This window comes from Microcebus murinus, chromosome 17 (genome assembly GCF_040939455.1).
Source record: "Microcebus murinus isolate Inina chromosome 17, M.murinus_Inina_mat1.0, whole genome shotgun sequence".
In the NCBI taxonomy this organism is placed as follows: domain Eukaryota; kingdom Metazoa; phylum Chordata; class Mammalia; order Primates; family Cheirogaleidae; genus Microcebus; species Microcebus murinus.
In genome coordinates, this window is record NC_134120.1 from 22,583,673 (window position 1) to 22,596,596 (window position 12,924).

Here is a 12,924-nt window from a genome sequence, read left to right on the forward strand (position 1 = left end):
GAGCTTGGAATTACATGTAAAAGAAGATTGTTAATATGTTGGCAAATTAAAGAGACTCTTTAGTCCTGTGGTTCCCAACTCGTGGGCTATGGACCAGTGGTGGTCAGTGGCCTGTTAGGAACCGGGCTGCACAGCAGGAGGTGAGTGGCAGGCAAGCAGGTGAAGCTTCATCTGTATTTACAGCCACTCCCCGTTGCTCACATCACTGCATAAGCTCTGCCTCCTATTAGCGGCAACCTTAGATTCTCATAGGAGCGGGAACCCTACTGTACACTGCGCATGCGAGGGATCTAGGTTGCACACTCTTATGAGACTCTAATGCCCAATGCTCTGACGTGGAGCTGAGGCGGTGATGCTAGTGCTGGGGAGTGGCTGCAAATACAGATTATCATTAACAGAGAGATTTGACTGCACAATAAATGTAATATGCTTGAATCATCCTGAAACCATCTGCCCTCACCCCCGACTAAAAAATTGTCTTCCATGCAATTGATCCCTGGTGCCAAAAATGTTGGGAACCACTGCTTTAGTCTCCTCACGCTAATCTTTAAGTTCAGTGTTACATTGTATTAGGCTAATGTTGACCACAAACAAGTTACAAGGTATTTGAATTGCTGCAAGTACCTGAACATGTTAATGTAGTGACCCATTTAATAAAGCTGTTGAGTCTCTAACAGTGGTTCCTAGCCCTGGCATAATTTATGTTCTAGCAAAGCATTAGAATCACAACAACCCCTAGGCCCCACCCCCAGAGATTGAGGTCCAGTTGGTCTAGTGTGGGATCCAGTACGGGTAGTTTCATAAACTCACGGGTGTTTCTAACATACAGCTAGGGTGGAGACCACTCTACGGTGAGCAGATGAGAGTTCTTTACAGTCATGTTGTCAGAGACCATGACTTGCCTGTTGGGATCAGAGTGCCTGAAGCTTTGACGTCTTCCAGAACACTCCCTGTGCTTTCCCACCCGTTGCACAGCCTGGAAAGGTCTCTGGGAACAGCTCGTGAAGGGTCTGGACTACTAGAGATGGTGACTATATTCTTGAGGCCACAGGGTCTCACGTGAGGGTGATGAGCAGGGCCTGCACATGCTCAGATGAGTGTTGTGGGCATATCTTTCCAGTGGCAGTGAGGAGGAATGGATTGAGCAGGGGATAAAATTGGCATGGAAAGGCCAGTTCTGCTGTGGTAGGATCCAGGAAAGAAAGGAGGAGAAACAGGGCTTGGGGAATGGACTAGAGGAACACCAAAGCAGCGAAATCAGCTTGGCCTAGGAGAGTAAGAGAAAGAAAGGAGTCAAGGGGAGTCCCCACGTATCACCTATCATTGCTGTGAGGTCACTGAGCCATGTCTCCAGGAGGCAGCAGGAGGAGCAGATGGGTGGGGAGAGGAAGAGCTCTGTTTCAGACATGTAGATTTGGGGTGCCTGTGTAACCTCCACGTGCACTTGTCCAGGGGACAGTTGGGCATGTGTGCTTGGCTCTTGGGCGAAGGCCCTGGGTTGGGGAAGATATCTGAGTGTGGACAACTTGTGAGTAGCAGTTATAATCGTGGGGAAGATGAGATCCCACTAGAGGCAACCTGGAAAAATGAGACAGATGCTGAAATTGACCTTAAAGGATGCTCTAAACTTAAAATGAATAGATGAAGCAGTATATAAAAGAAATAATAAAAGATTGTGTATCTTGTAGCATGCCAAAAAGACGGTGTGGTATAAATAGGATGGGTTTCAGACTGAGTTACTCAGATGCACCTGGCTTCAAAGACTAGCTGGCCAGCTGGCCAAGGGAAAGTCATTTTACAGGAGTTTACTTGAACGTGTGTTCCTTCACTGCAAAATAGTTTCCAGGACCAAACTAAGTAGTTTGAAAAGTGATTATTTGGTTTGACAGGCTATACATTTTACGTGTATATCATTCATGGTTCACCCCTGGCTAGTGACAACATTAAAACAAGTCTATAAAGTATAAAATGACACAGAGCATTTGTGTCTCTTGCTCACTCTCACCTACACCCACAGGTTTCTGAGTTCCAGGGTGTATTGAGACATTAGCAAATGACTGCAGTTGATGTGGGACGTATCATGCAGCGCCACCGTGACCTGGGTCTGGGATCACAGGATACAGGAGGAGCGGGAGACTTGGGGATCATCTTCCAGCTCCTTATTTTAAGAGCAAGGAAACTGGCACGTTCCCATTGACGCCGAAGAGCTTCCTAGCCAGTGCTTGATCTCACTCTGCCCTGCGCTTATCTACCAGTGAGGGGCGAGCTGGACGGCGCTCTGTAATGCCATCTTGTCTGAGATGGAGACAGCCCCTCTTGGGAATGGCAAGTAAATGGGAGGACAGATTCATTTTGCCACTACCTGTATCCCATTACGCCTGAGAGGTTTATAAATAGAGCTTAGTGTTACCAGGGCCAGTGTGAAACTGCAGTGGGAAAATGATGCTCGGATATTAAACGCATTAAGTACTTACCCGTTACACTATCAGAAGGTTCATTTTCATGTCCGACTCTGCCTGCTAAACACCAGTTAAACGGTTTCCAATGAATATTCACGAGAGCCTCCCTGGATGGCTTGTCTTGAGCCCTGGGCTGTGCTTGAGCCCTGCCCTGCCCCACCCCGGGAGGGGAGGGCATGGCGGTGTTAGGATGTCAGGGCCTGGTGACAGAGGTGCCCATTGGCGGCATGAGTACGTGAGTTGGGAGGCATCCTCTCCAATGCGACTGAGGGGCTTACGGAGAGTCTGCTGAGGCAGAACCAGAACTCAGGGCAGAGCCTTAGACTAAACCTTTTCTTTCTCAAAACCATGCTTCTTCAGGGTTTTACTGTGAGGGGTTTGCCTTGCAGAGGGTCTCACATACTCAATTAAGGACTTTGGACTTGATAAGCAATGAGTAGTTATTTGACTTTTTTGAGTGGGAAAAACATGGTTAGAGCTGTGCTTTAAAAGTTTAACCTGGCCAGGAATGTTAGGATGAATTAGAGACCTAGGAACCTCAATCAAGGTGACCACATAGAAGAGCTTGGGTTTGGGTTATGAAAGCCCCAAGAGACTGAGCTGAGATTAATCTGACGGTCAAATAAGTTAACTACTTGTCAGAAGTCAGATGGCTAATCAATAATGCAACTGAGGTTCAGGTCCGAGTCTTTAAAGTCCATATTCTGGACTCCAGCTCTCTAAGGAGTTGGGAAGAAAACTAATAAATGTAGAGCAAAGTGAAAGTGGTGTTGCATATGGCTCCTTATGGGCTGTTAGAGAACAGGTGTATGGAGCTGATGTGCACCTGGCCCTGCACCAGCTGGGGAGGGAGGGGCGTGGGTAGAATGTGTGAAAGAAGTCCAATGAAGCCAAGTAAAAATCATCAGTTTTTCCAAATATTTTGCGTTGGTCCAAATTAGGGAAGTTAAAAGGTACTTCTTGGTCTAATAGGTAAATTTATCTGACTTTAGCCTGCATGTCAGCATCAGATCTAATATCCATCAAATGAGGCGGGAGTTAGTGCTGACAGTCATTTCCCACACTTGTTCCTCCAAAGAGCCTCAAGTATGGAGATTAACTTTTTCAAACTTGGGGATATTTATGATTCCTGCTTAATTTCTTGGCCATGCATGTACATTTTCATTAGAACCCCAAAATTCTCCTTCACATCCTGCTGGATTGTTTGTTTCACTGCCTTGATTCCTTCTCCTTTTGAATTCTTGACACTTGTCACATAACCTAACTCTCTTTTTTGACTTCTACCCACTTGCCCCTAGAATAGCCTGCTTGCTCCACAAACTGTTCTGCTTCTTGCATGAGTCACTCCTCAATGATGCACGGAGCGATTCCCATCTTGATGATGTAAGTGAAAAGTGACACGTGCCACTGGTTTGTGCCTTGTCTTTGCCAAGTGTACCCTGTTACCTGGGTCTCCTTGCAGTGCGGTTTCTGTGTATGCTGTGTTGTCACAGGTGCCTGGCAGTGCTGCTCCTTCCCCCGCTGATCTGATTCTCTCTCTCCCTCAGCATCCAGTGTTGCTTTCCTGGGATCTTTATTGAGTATTTTGTGCAATATGTATCTCTGCACAAAAACATGGTTAGAGCTGTGCTTTAAGAGTTTAACCTGGCCAGGAATGTTAGGATGAATTAGAGACCTAGGAACCTCAATCCTAGGTAAGTGGTTCTTTGCTGAGGACCAAGGCTCAGACACATCCTGTGCTTATCTGCCTATTTTAGGCTAGAACACACAAGCTTGGGACAAAACTCCACACTTTTGGTTGTGGCTACCATAGTCCACTTCTGCTTGTTGCGGATACCCAGGGAGTTTTAAAGATGGTAGCAAACTCCTGTGTTTCAGAGGTGTGAAGCCCAGCTTGTTAGGCTCCCAGTTGCCTGGGTAATGCTGCTTTTGAGCAGTTCCCTAAGGACTTGAAAATTAAGATATTGAAAATAGAGGTAAATCTGTTATCCTTTAGGTCCAATGGATGCAGTATAACATTAACATAAAAGATAAATGAGAATTGGAAATGTCAGCACTCTCAGGGGCCACCTTTCAATGTCAAGATTTCACAGGAGCAAGGAGAGAAGAAACAGGTGCTCTGATGATGACTTTCGTATCCTAGAACTACAAGGGATCTCAGAAAGCCTCTTAAAATTCCACCCCCCAAATGCTAGGCAGGTTCTGCATAAATTTGGAAGCAACTGGTTGTATGGCTTATTTGAAAGATACATCCTTTCAGCTTCGTCTTCTCAAGAGTGTCTACTGGCCACCTGTGTCCACTCCAGTCCCTCCCCGTTGCTGATAGCTTGTGTCAGCAGGGCAAGGCTGCCTGTTGTGGCTTGTCTGTTCTTCTCTAGTGCACTCTACCTAGGAAGCCCACTGGGGCTGGTGTAAGGAGACCTGAGTTCTAAACCTGCCTTCCTTTGGCAAAGAAGGGAGTTAACTTAGTCGAGCCCTAAGTTGCTTCTAGACCTGCAATATGTATCGAGTCTGTACTTTGTGCCAAGCTCTGTTACAGGCGAATAAAAAGCCGAGTACCTGCCTCGTGGCAGCAGGCTTGTGAACTGGAGGTGATGGTTGGGTACAGCCGTGGCCCATCCACTTGTCCTCACTCCTTGCTTTGAACATCTTTGTTCTTTGGAGACCAAATGAGCTTCCCTTTCCCTTACTTGTCTGTCTTCTGACTATCTGTTTTAAAGGTATGAACATAGATGCATTTTTAACCAGTGTAGAGTATCTTCTTTCTGCCTTCCATTCAGTCTGATTCAAATACTTCTTACTGACATCAATAACTGTTTTATCCAATTTTTGAGAAACTTGAGGCAAGATCAGCCTGGTGGTAACCAGCATGCCTTCTGCGACATATCCATATGAACAGAAATATTCAAAACTGTATCCATTGGCATGCTAGGCTCAGACACAAGAGAAGAAAATATCTTGTTCTTGGAGAAAGGACATATAAAGTGGCACAAGATGGGCATGTTTGAGAAATAGAGGTGGTGATCATATAACTGAAAGTGCGTGTGTGGTATTATAATTCTCAGGGGACGTATGCAAGGGCGTGGTCTGGGTCAGTGTACCCAGAGAGAAGTTGGCAGAGTGACCACGTGGCTATGTCTTTCCTCTGGGCCATAAAGGTGATGACTGTTTTGTAAGTCGTCCCCTGAACTGCTTTTTTCCTTTCCACTTTCAGATCTTGTGCAGGTGTGCAAGGCAGGCAGGACATCTTTACACTGCGGTCCACCCTTATCCCTAAAGGTGGGGGAGGTGCTCCCAGCGAGGCTGAGGCCCTTGTCTGACAGAGTCCCTGGAAGGCGGCAACAGTGCCTTCCCACGGCAATGACTGACCAGAGCCTTTTCCCTTCCAGAGACGAGAAGAACCAGTCCATCATAGTCAGCGGGGAGTCGGGAGCCGGGAAGACGGTGTCAGCCAAGTATGCCATGCGCTATTTCGCCACTGTCGGGGGCTCAGCCAGCGAAACCAACATTGAGGAGAAGGTCCTGGCGTCCAGTCCCATCATGGAGGTAAAGCCTTGCAGAGGCTCTGGCCTGCCTGGCTGGAGGTCCTTCCGCCAGCAGCAAGACTGCTGGGTGTCGAGCCTGGTGTGACTGACGTAGGCAGGCCCCGCATCTCTCCCTGAGAACCCATGGTGCACTGCAGAGGGAAAAAACTGCCAAAGCTTCTGAAGGCACAGATGTTGACCTGGTTGTGTCTTCTGGGTCCTTAGTATTGGGTAGGGTGTCCTCACAGTCTCTATCCCTTGATGCTGCCAAATGTTGTGGTGACAGTCCTTCCCCACCACCACCCCGGCTGTGTCCCCTTCCCTGCTGCCATCATGTGTCAGAAGACCAGTGCTGCCCCAAACCATGGGGTGTGTTGAAGGGCCTGCAGGATCAGGAGGGCAGTTTCGGGGAGGTGGTGATGGGGGCTGGATAAAATATTGTTTTCTCTTCCTCCAAATTTGGACAATTTCCATTTTGGGGGATGAAGTAGAGCTGAAAGGTATGTGGTAAACATGGCATGTATTGAAGATTCTCAGAAAACAGTTCTCTGTGATGGCACAAAGTGACCAGGGTGGGTCCTGTCTGTATCTTCACCCCTGGGCTTCATGAGAGGCCCTGGGTGGGCTCAGAGCAGTGATACAAGTGCAGGGCCAGAGACATTCCCTAAATATTAGATCTTGCTGTAACTTAATCATATTTTATCAGAATGCCAGTCTTTTCTCTTTCCTCTGTAAAGACTTAATTCTGATAGAGTAGAACCAAATGGCCTCATGGTCCCTGCTTTGATTTTTCCACCTTTGAAGCTACAGCTCTTCGTTATTGTCTGGGCTGCAGTCTGGTAGGAGCAGGCCCTCCTGCTGGCCTTGGGCAGCCCCTTTGTTTTATCCAGAAGAAATTCAGTTGATGCTGAATGAGCTGCCCAGATAGCATTAGATTTGTCTGCAGACCTCGAGCCGTGTCAACTAAGACACAGTCTCCATGGTGGTTGGTCTTTCAGATTATTTTGGAACTGCAGGGAGCAAGAACCTGCCTGGACCTTCCCCAGTCTCTCTCTCCCTCTCTGCCTTTACCAAGTGCAGGAGTAAATTCTGAGTCTCAATTCACAGCAGTTTGTTGATTATCCAGGCAAAATCTCCTGCCTTCGGAGTTGCATTATCTGGAGAACTTTTAGAAGAGTTCATCACAAGCAGGTCTCAGTATTCTTACATGAATTGGGAAATAGCCAATACAGTTGAAGGCATTTTTAACCAAACAGATAAAAACAAAAAGAAAAACTTTTATTCTTTTATACTGCTTCTTAAACTTGAGGGTGCATAAGAGTTGCCTGTAAAGCTTGTTGAATCACGGATTGCTGGACCTCACCCTGAATTTGTGATTCAGGTCTGGGAAGGGGCCTAGTCATTTGCATTTCTCACAAGTTCCCAGGCAGTGCTGCTGGTCTGGCGACCACACTTGGAGAACTATTGACTTATTAAAAAGATATGAGGCTGGGCGCGGTGGCTCACGCCTGTAATCCTAGCTCTCTGGGAGGCTGAGGCGGGCGGATTGCTCGAGCTCAGGAGTTCGAAACCAGCCCGAGCAAGAGCGAGACCCCGTCTCTACTATAAATAGAAAGAAAGTAATTGGCCAACTAATATATATATATAGAAAAAATCAGCCGAGCATGGTGGCGCATGCCTGTAGTCCCAGCTACTTGGGAGGCTGAGACAGCAGGATTGCTTGAGTCTAGGAGTTTGAGGTTGCTCTGAGCTAGGCTGACGCCACGGCACTCACTATAGCCGGGGCAACAAAGTGAGACTCTGTCTCAAAAAAAATAAGAAGATATGAAAGGCGCACTGGAAAATATGAAAGAATGAAAGGAAGTATCCCCCATAGTACTGCAGCCTGTTGATTATCATTCAACATTTTGGTTGAATCATCTTTCCAGCTTTTTTACTAAATGTTACAGTATAAGCCTTGTCCCTATAGCATCAAACTTTTTATGAATGGTCTTATCGGCTGCAAACATATTAACAAATGCCTTTCCCATCATTTATTGACAACTACCTATTGGCCAACATTTAGTTTGATAGCCTGTTTACTCACAGATTTTATTCTAAGCCCCAAACCTGGGGTGGTATGGCTCTGGCCCAGTTCAGAAGGCATTTGTGGACCATGTCCTTGGCCTTGGCCTCCCTTAGACCATGTACCCCACACCTATAATGCACCAGCTAAGACAGCACTCTACAGTTAGCATCATGTTTTATCTCCACTGGGAATAAAACCAGGCCCTTCTTTGCCTCTGAGTTTCAAAATTCTGTTCATCTTTTTGGGAGTAAGATTTCAGAGACAAGGATACTACTACTTTAGAAAATAGAGTAACTATTGTAGGCAAAACGAGAAGAAACCTCTTTGGAGAGTGAACAAAGTAATTGTTAGTCATGCTGGGAATTTAGTGAAGGCAGATCACCATATTACAAAACACGTGCAAGACACGGGGAAATGTTTTCAAAATCTATTTTGGTAAAATATACATAGCATAAAACTTGCCATTTTAACCGCTTTCCATGTACAGTTCAGTGGCATTGAGTACATTCAGTTTTTGTACACCATTACTACGATCTATTTCCAGAGCTTTTTCATCATCCCAAACAGATAATGCGTACCCTTTAAACACTAACTCTCCACTTTCTTCCTTTCCCCAGCCCTTGGCAACCTTTCTTCTACTTTCTGTGTATTTTCCTATTCTAGGTACCTCATAAAAGTGGAATCATACCCTATTTGTCCTTTTGTGTCTAATTTATCTCATTTAGCATAATGTTTTCAAGGTTCATCCATGTTTTAGCTTATATCAATATTTTGTTCCTTTTTGTGGCTGTACAATATTTCATTGTGTGATTGTACCACATTTTGTTTGTTCTTCCGCCTTTTTTGATATTGTGAAAGATGTTTCCGTGAACATGGATATGCAAGTATCTGTTTGAGTTCCTGCTTTGGGAATGCTTTCTAAATTATGGCGGTCTGAAATTAACGACTGTATAATAATATCCATTATGGCCTGTGTGGGCTGCTGCGCTGTGGGGAATCAGGGTACTTTGGCACAGAAGAGATGTGAGAGCAACATGCACACCCAGAAATACACGACGTGCTGCGGTTGCTAAGGTCCGAAGGGAGGAGTGTGTGCAGTGACCAGCCTAATCATCCGTGATCGTGTTGATAAATGCTGCAGTAGTTTGGGCTCAAAAATGAATTTTCTGCCTTGTGCAGATTGGTACTTTGGAAACCATATATGGTTAAGTCCTGAGGGTTCCTTCTTTCAAATGGAGACTCCTGTCATAGGGACTTGTCCCTTGAGCTGTCGTTAAGTGTCATGTTGGAGAGAAGTTTTGGATATGAACATAGGAAGGAAGAGTTGCAGCCAGGAAAAACCCTGGGTGGAATTAGAGGGTTGCCAAGTAGAGAGAGAGAGGCTTTTGCACTGCCAACGTCTGCAGACGCCACTTTTCGAGAGCTCCAAGTCTAGCTGGGTCCTTGTATCAGGAACATAATCTGCTTCGTGCCGCCTCAGAGGGTTATAATCAACACCGGGCCTGCCTTAGTCAGGGAGCGGCTGATTACTGATTATTCTGCCCCTGTCCTGGGGAAGGACGGCACCTCCCCACAAAGCAGTCAGCTATGGTCACGGCGTCATTTCATGGCATGTGCAGCCTGGCAGGGCCAGACACCTCCTGGGGAGACCAAGAGGGTGAGTGCAGTCTGGGGAGGCAGAACCCCCAGTGGGCTGCACTAATGGCCATTGTTTGAATTAAAGGCGACTCGAGGATGGATTTGGATTGGCTGGGGTGGATTGGGATGATTTATTGTCTCCACCAGTGCTCTCTGATTCTATTCTGTTTAAGAGCTTGCCAGCTTCCTGGGAGTGATTTGTTCACAAGTCTGCATTGATTAAAAGAACATTGGTAATCAAGAGATTATTAAAAGAGGGACAGAGCCTAGGTCCAGGCCAGCAGGGTCACACGGTTTCTTGGAGTGATTGGAGTCTGCAGTCACACAACTCTGAGAGGCACGGAGACTCCGCCTATCCTGGGACAAAGAAAGGGGGCTAGTGTGCAGTGAGCAAAAACACTAGAAACTAAAACCAGGTACATAATTTTTAGGGTTTTTTTTTTAACATAAAGAAGAAAGCCTCCAACTATTAACCCATTCATACAAGAATCTACTCCTAACATACTTCACTGATCTTATCTCTCTTGTTTTCTCTCATGCATCAACACATTTAGCCACTCCAGACTTGTCTGTTCTCTAATATACCCCTGTCCCTTTGTCCACACTATATTCCTAAACAGAATCTCTTCTTCCCCACTGGTAAAATTCTGCTCACTTTTTAAGATCCACATTAATTCACTTCTTAAAGCCTTTCCCATTCTGCTGGGCATGGCTAACTGCTTCTCTTTGTTTTTATAGTATTTGATATATAGGTATATATATACACACACACATATAACTCTTTATTGTACAAACCAATTATATTGAAATTATTATAATCCATTTTTGTTTTACTGCATTTCTGTATCCATAAACAAAGCTTGTTATCCCATATATAAATGTTACCCTTTTAACCATTTTGCAACTTGCTTTTCACTCAACATTTTTCTATTTACCCATGACCTATGCTCTAGTTTATTTCTTCTAACAGCTTTACAGTTACCCATTATAGGACTATACCACATTTTATGTTTTTCCCCTACTGGTGAACATTTAGGTTGTATTTCTTTTTTGTCGTCAAGTGCAGTCTGCATTTAACATCTTTTGCATGCCCCGTTGTACAGTTACGTGAGAATTTCTTTAGGTAATATGTACAAGTTGAATTGCTCAATCGTCAGGTGCATGCGTGTTCGATTTTAGTAGATATGCTTGATTTTTCTTCAGAATGATCATGCCAGTACTGGTAGATCTCACATCACTTTGCAAAGCAGCCTGGTAAGGTAAGGAGGGCCCATCTTTTGGCAGTAGTCTTTATACCTGGGGCAAGATTTTCCTAAGCCCTCACAAGGAAAGAGCTCAGATGTGGTAAACAGTCTTATTCTTGTTCTACGAATTTGAAGCTTGAAATTAAATTTGTGAAATTAACTTGTTGTGTGTAAACTAGATTGTCCTTTAGAATTTTGCACAAAACCAGCCTTTGATTGCATGATGATTGCGTGTTTAACATGTTTGTTCCCTATATTTCCTGTAAAAGAGAAGTAAAATTGAGAAGCAACGAGATCAGTCTCAGCCACTTATTTTTAAAATTATCATCTAGTGTTTTAAACTGCTTATGCCACTGTGTGGGAATGATGCCAGGGGATGGTGATGGCTTCCTGAGTCTCCCTCGTATTGAGGTGAGGGGAATGTCCGTGTGTGGTCTGTCCCTAGGAAGTACCATTTATCAGTTGGGAATGGCATTTGACTGCCTAGTTGTGGAGATCAGATCAAAGTGGGTTAAGCACAGGGAGGCTTACTTTTTTCATAAAAACCTCAGAGCTAGTGGGCACTGGCATTGGTTTAGTGGCTCAAGGGTGTCAGAGTTGAGGTCTCCGTGATTCTTCAGGCCTTTCCCTTGTGGTCCCAAGATGACTGCTCCAGCTGTAGCCATCACATGTGCATCCCAGGCGGAAAGAAGGGGAGGGGGAGGGATAACAGGGTGCACCTTCCAGCTCATTAGTCCCCTTTGAAGAACCCACCACGGAACTCATTACTCTCATTAGCCGTCCTTAGGAGTAAAGGAGGCTGGAAAATGAAGGGATTTTATCTATTGTTTTTTTAAGCTCAGCCTATTGTCAACCCAATTGCAGAAGGGTTCTGTAAGTACGGGAGAGAGAGAGAGACGGGAGGCAGGTGCTGCCACAAGCATATGAAATTGAGAAAGCCTTCAATTTTTGAACACCCCTCTCATTTGGTCCATACAGGCCATCGGAAATGCCAAAACCACTCGCAACGACAACAGCAGCCGCTTTGGAAAGTATATTCAGATTGGCTTTGACAAAAGGTATCACATCATTGGGGCCAACATGAGGACCTACCTGTTGGAGAAGTCCAGAGTGGTCTTCCAGGTGAGTGGGAGGTCTTGGGCCCTTTGTGTGTGTCTCATGGTTGCCGCCCTCACTTGTGGCTCCCTGTGCCTGAAGAGCATCTCATCTTTTGACCCTGGAATTGGATGTGCTTGTTCTTTTGGTTCTCTTTCCTTTCACCAGTAAGTGTTCGTCCAAATGGTATGGGCAAGAGGCCTCAAAAACCTTTTATGTAGTATTGTTTCTAGATTCAATCAGCAAACGTATATTGAGTGTCTATTTTGTGTTGTCTCTGTGCTAGACACCTAAAATACAGCAAAGAACAGGACAGTCCTTTTCCTCATGGATTTTAAAATCTTATGATCAAGGGAATGTCATAGATGGTCTGTGGGTTTCACCTTCCTTTAGAACCTTATATGCACTTGATCTTGGCCGAAAGACTGAGAAGCAGTTGGAACCTTCTTATTTGGCAGATTAAAATATATTCTTGGATACCTACTTAGTTTCCTTTCCAAATACATGGAGGTCCCACTTCTTACCTGACTTGATTCTTCATTGTTATTTGCTTACCTTTCATTTCCTCCTGCCCAATCATTGTTTGCAACCCTTTTCCTCCTCCACCCTGCCTTTGGTGGGAGTCAGTGCAGCCCACAGTCTCAACAACTGTCCTCCTCCAGCTCCCTCTTGCCCTCCCATCGCTGGACTGGGGTGATGGTGCATGTCCTGGCTTGAGTCTGCAGCACATCCTTGCCTTGGGTTAAATGGCTTTCTGGTCCTCACGTTGCAGCTGCCTTCGGAGGAGACATCAAAATCGCCTCAGCTGTTGGTTTCTTGGCGTTGTCTCCATGCTGGTGCCTGGCATACATGCAATGAAGTTTTTGTAACCAGCTCCCCCACCCCTTTTTGTCCGG

At 45.4% G+C, this 12,924-nt stretch overlaps 1 protein-coding gene across 2 annotated transcripts in view; it reads left to right on the forward strand.

Moving 5' to 3' along the window:
• Positions 1–12,924, forward strand: part of MYO5B (myosin VB) — a 283,722-nt gene that overhangs the window by 150,954 nt on the left and 119,844 nt on the right. For both annotated transcript variants that reach the window (XM_020282335.2, XM_075993885.1), the window contains exons 5-6: positions 5,849–6,005; positions 11,912–12,055. In XM_020282335.2, coding sequence (XP_020137924.2) covers positions 5,849–6,005; positions 11,912–12,055 — 301 coding nt within the window. The remainder of the gene's footprint in view (positions 1–5,848; positions 6,006–11,911; positions 12,056–12,924) is intronic.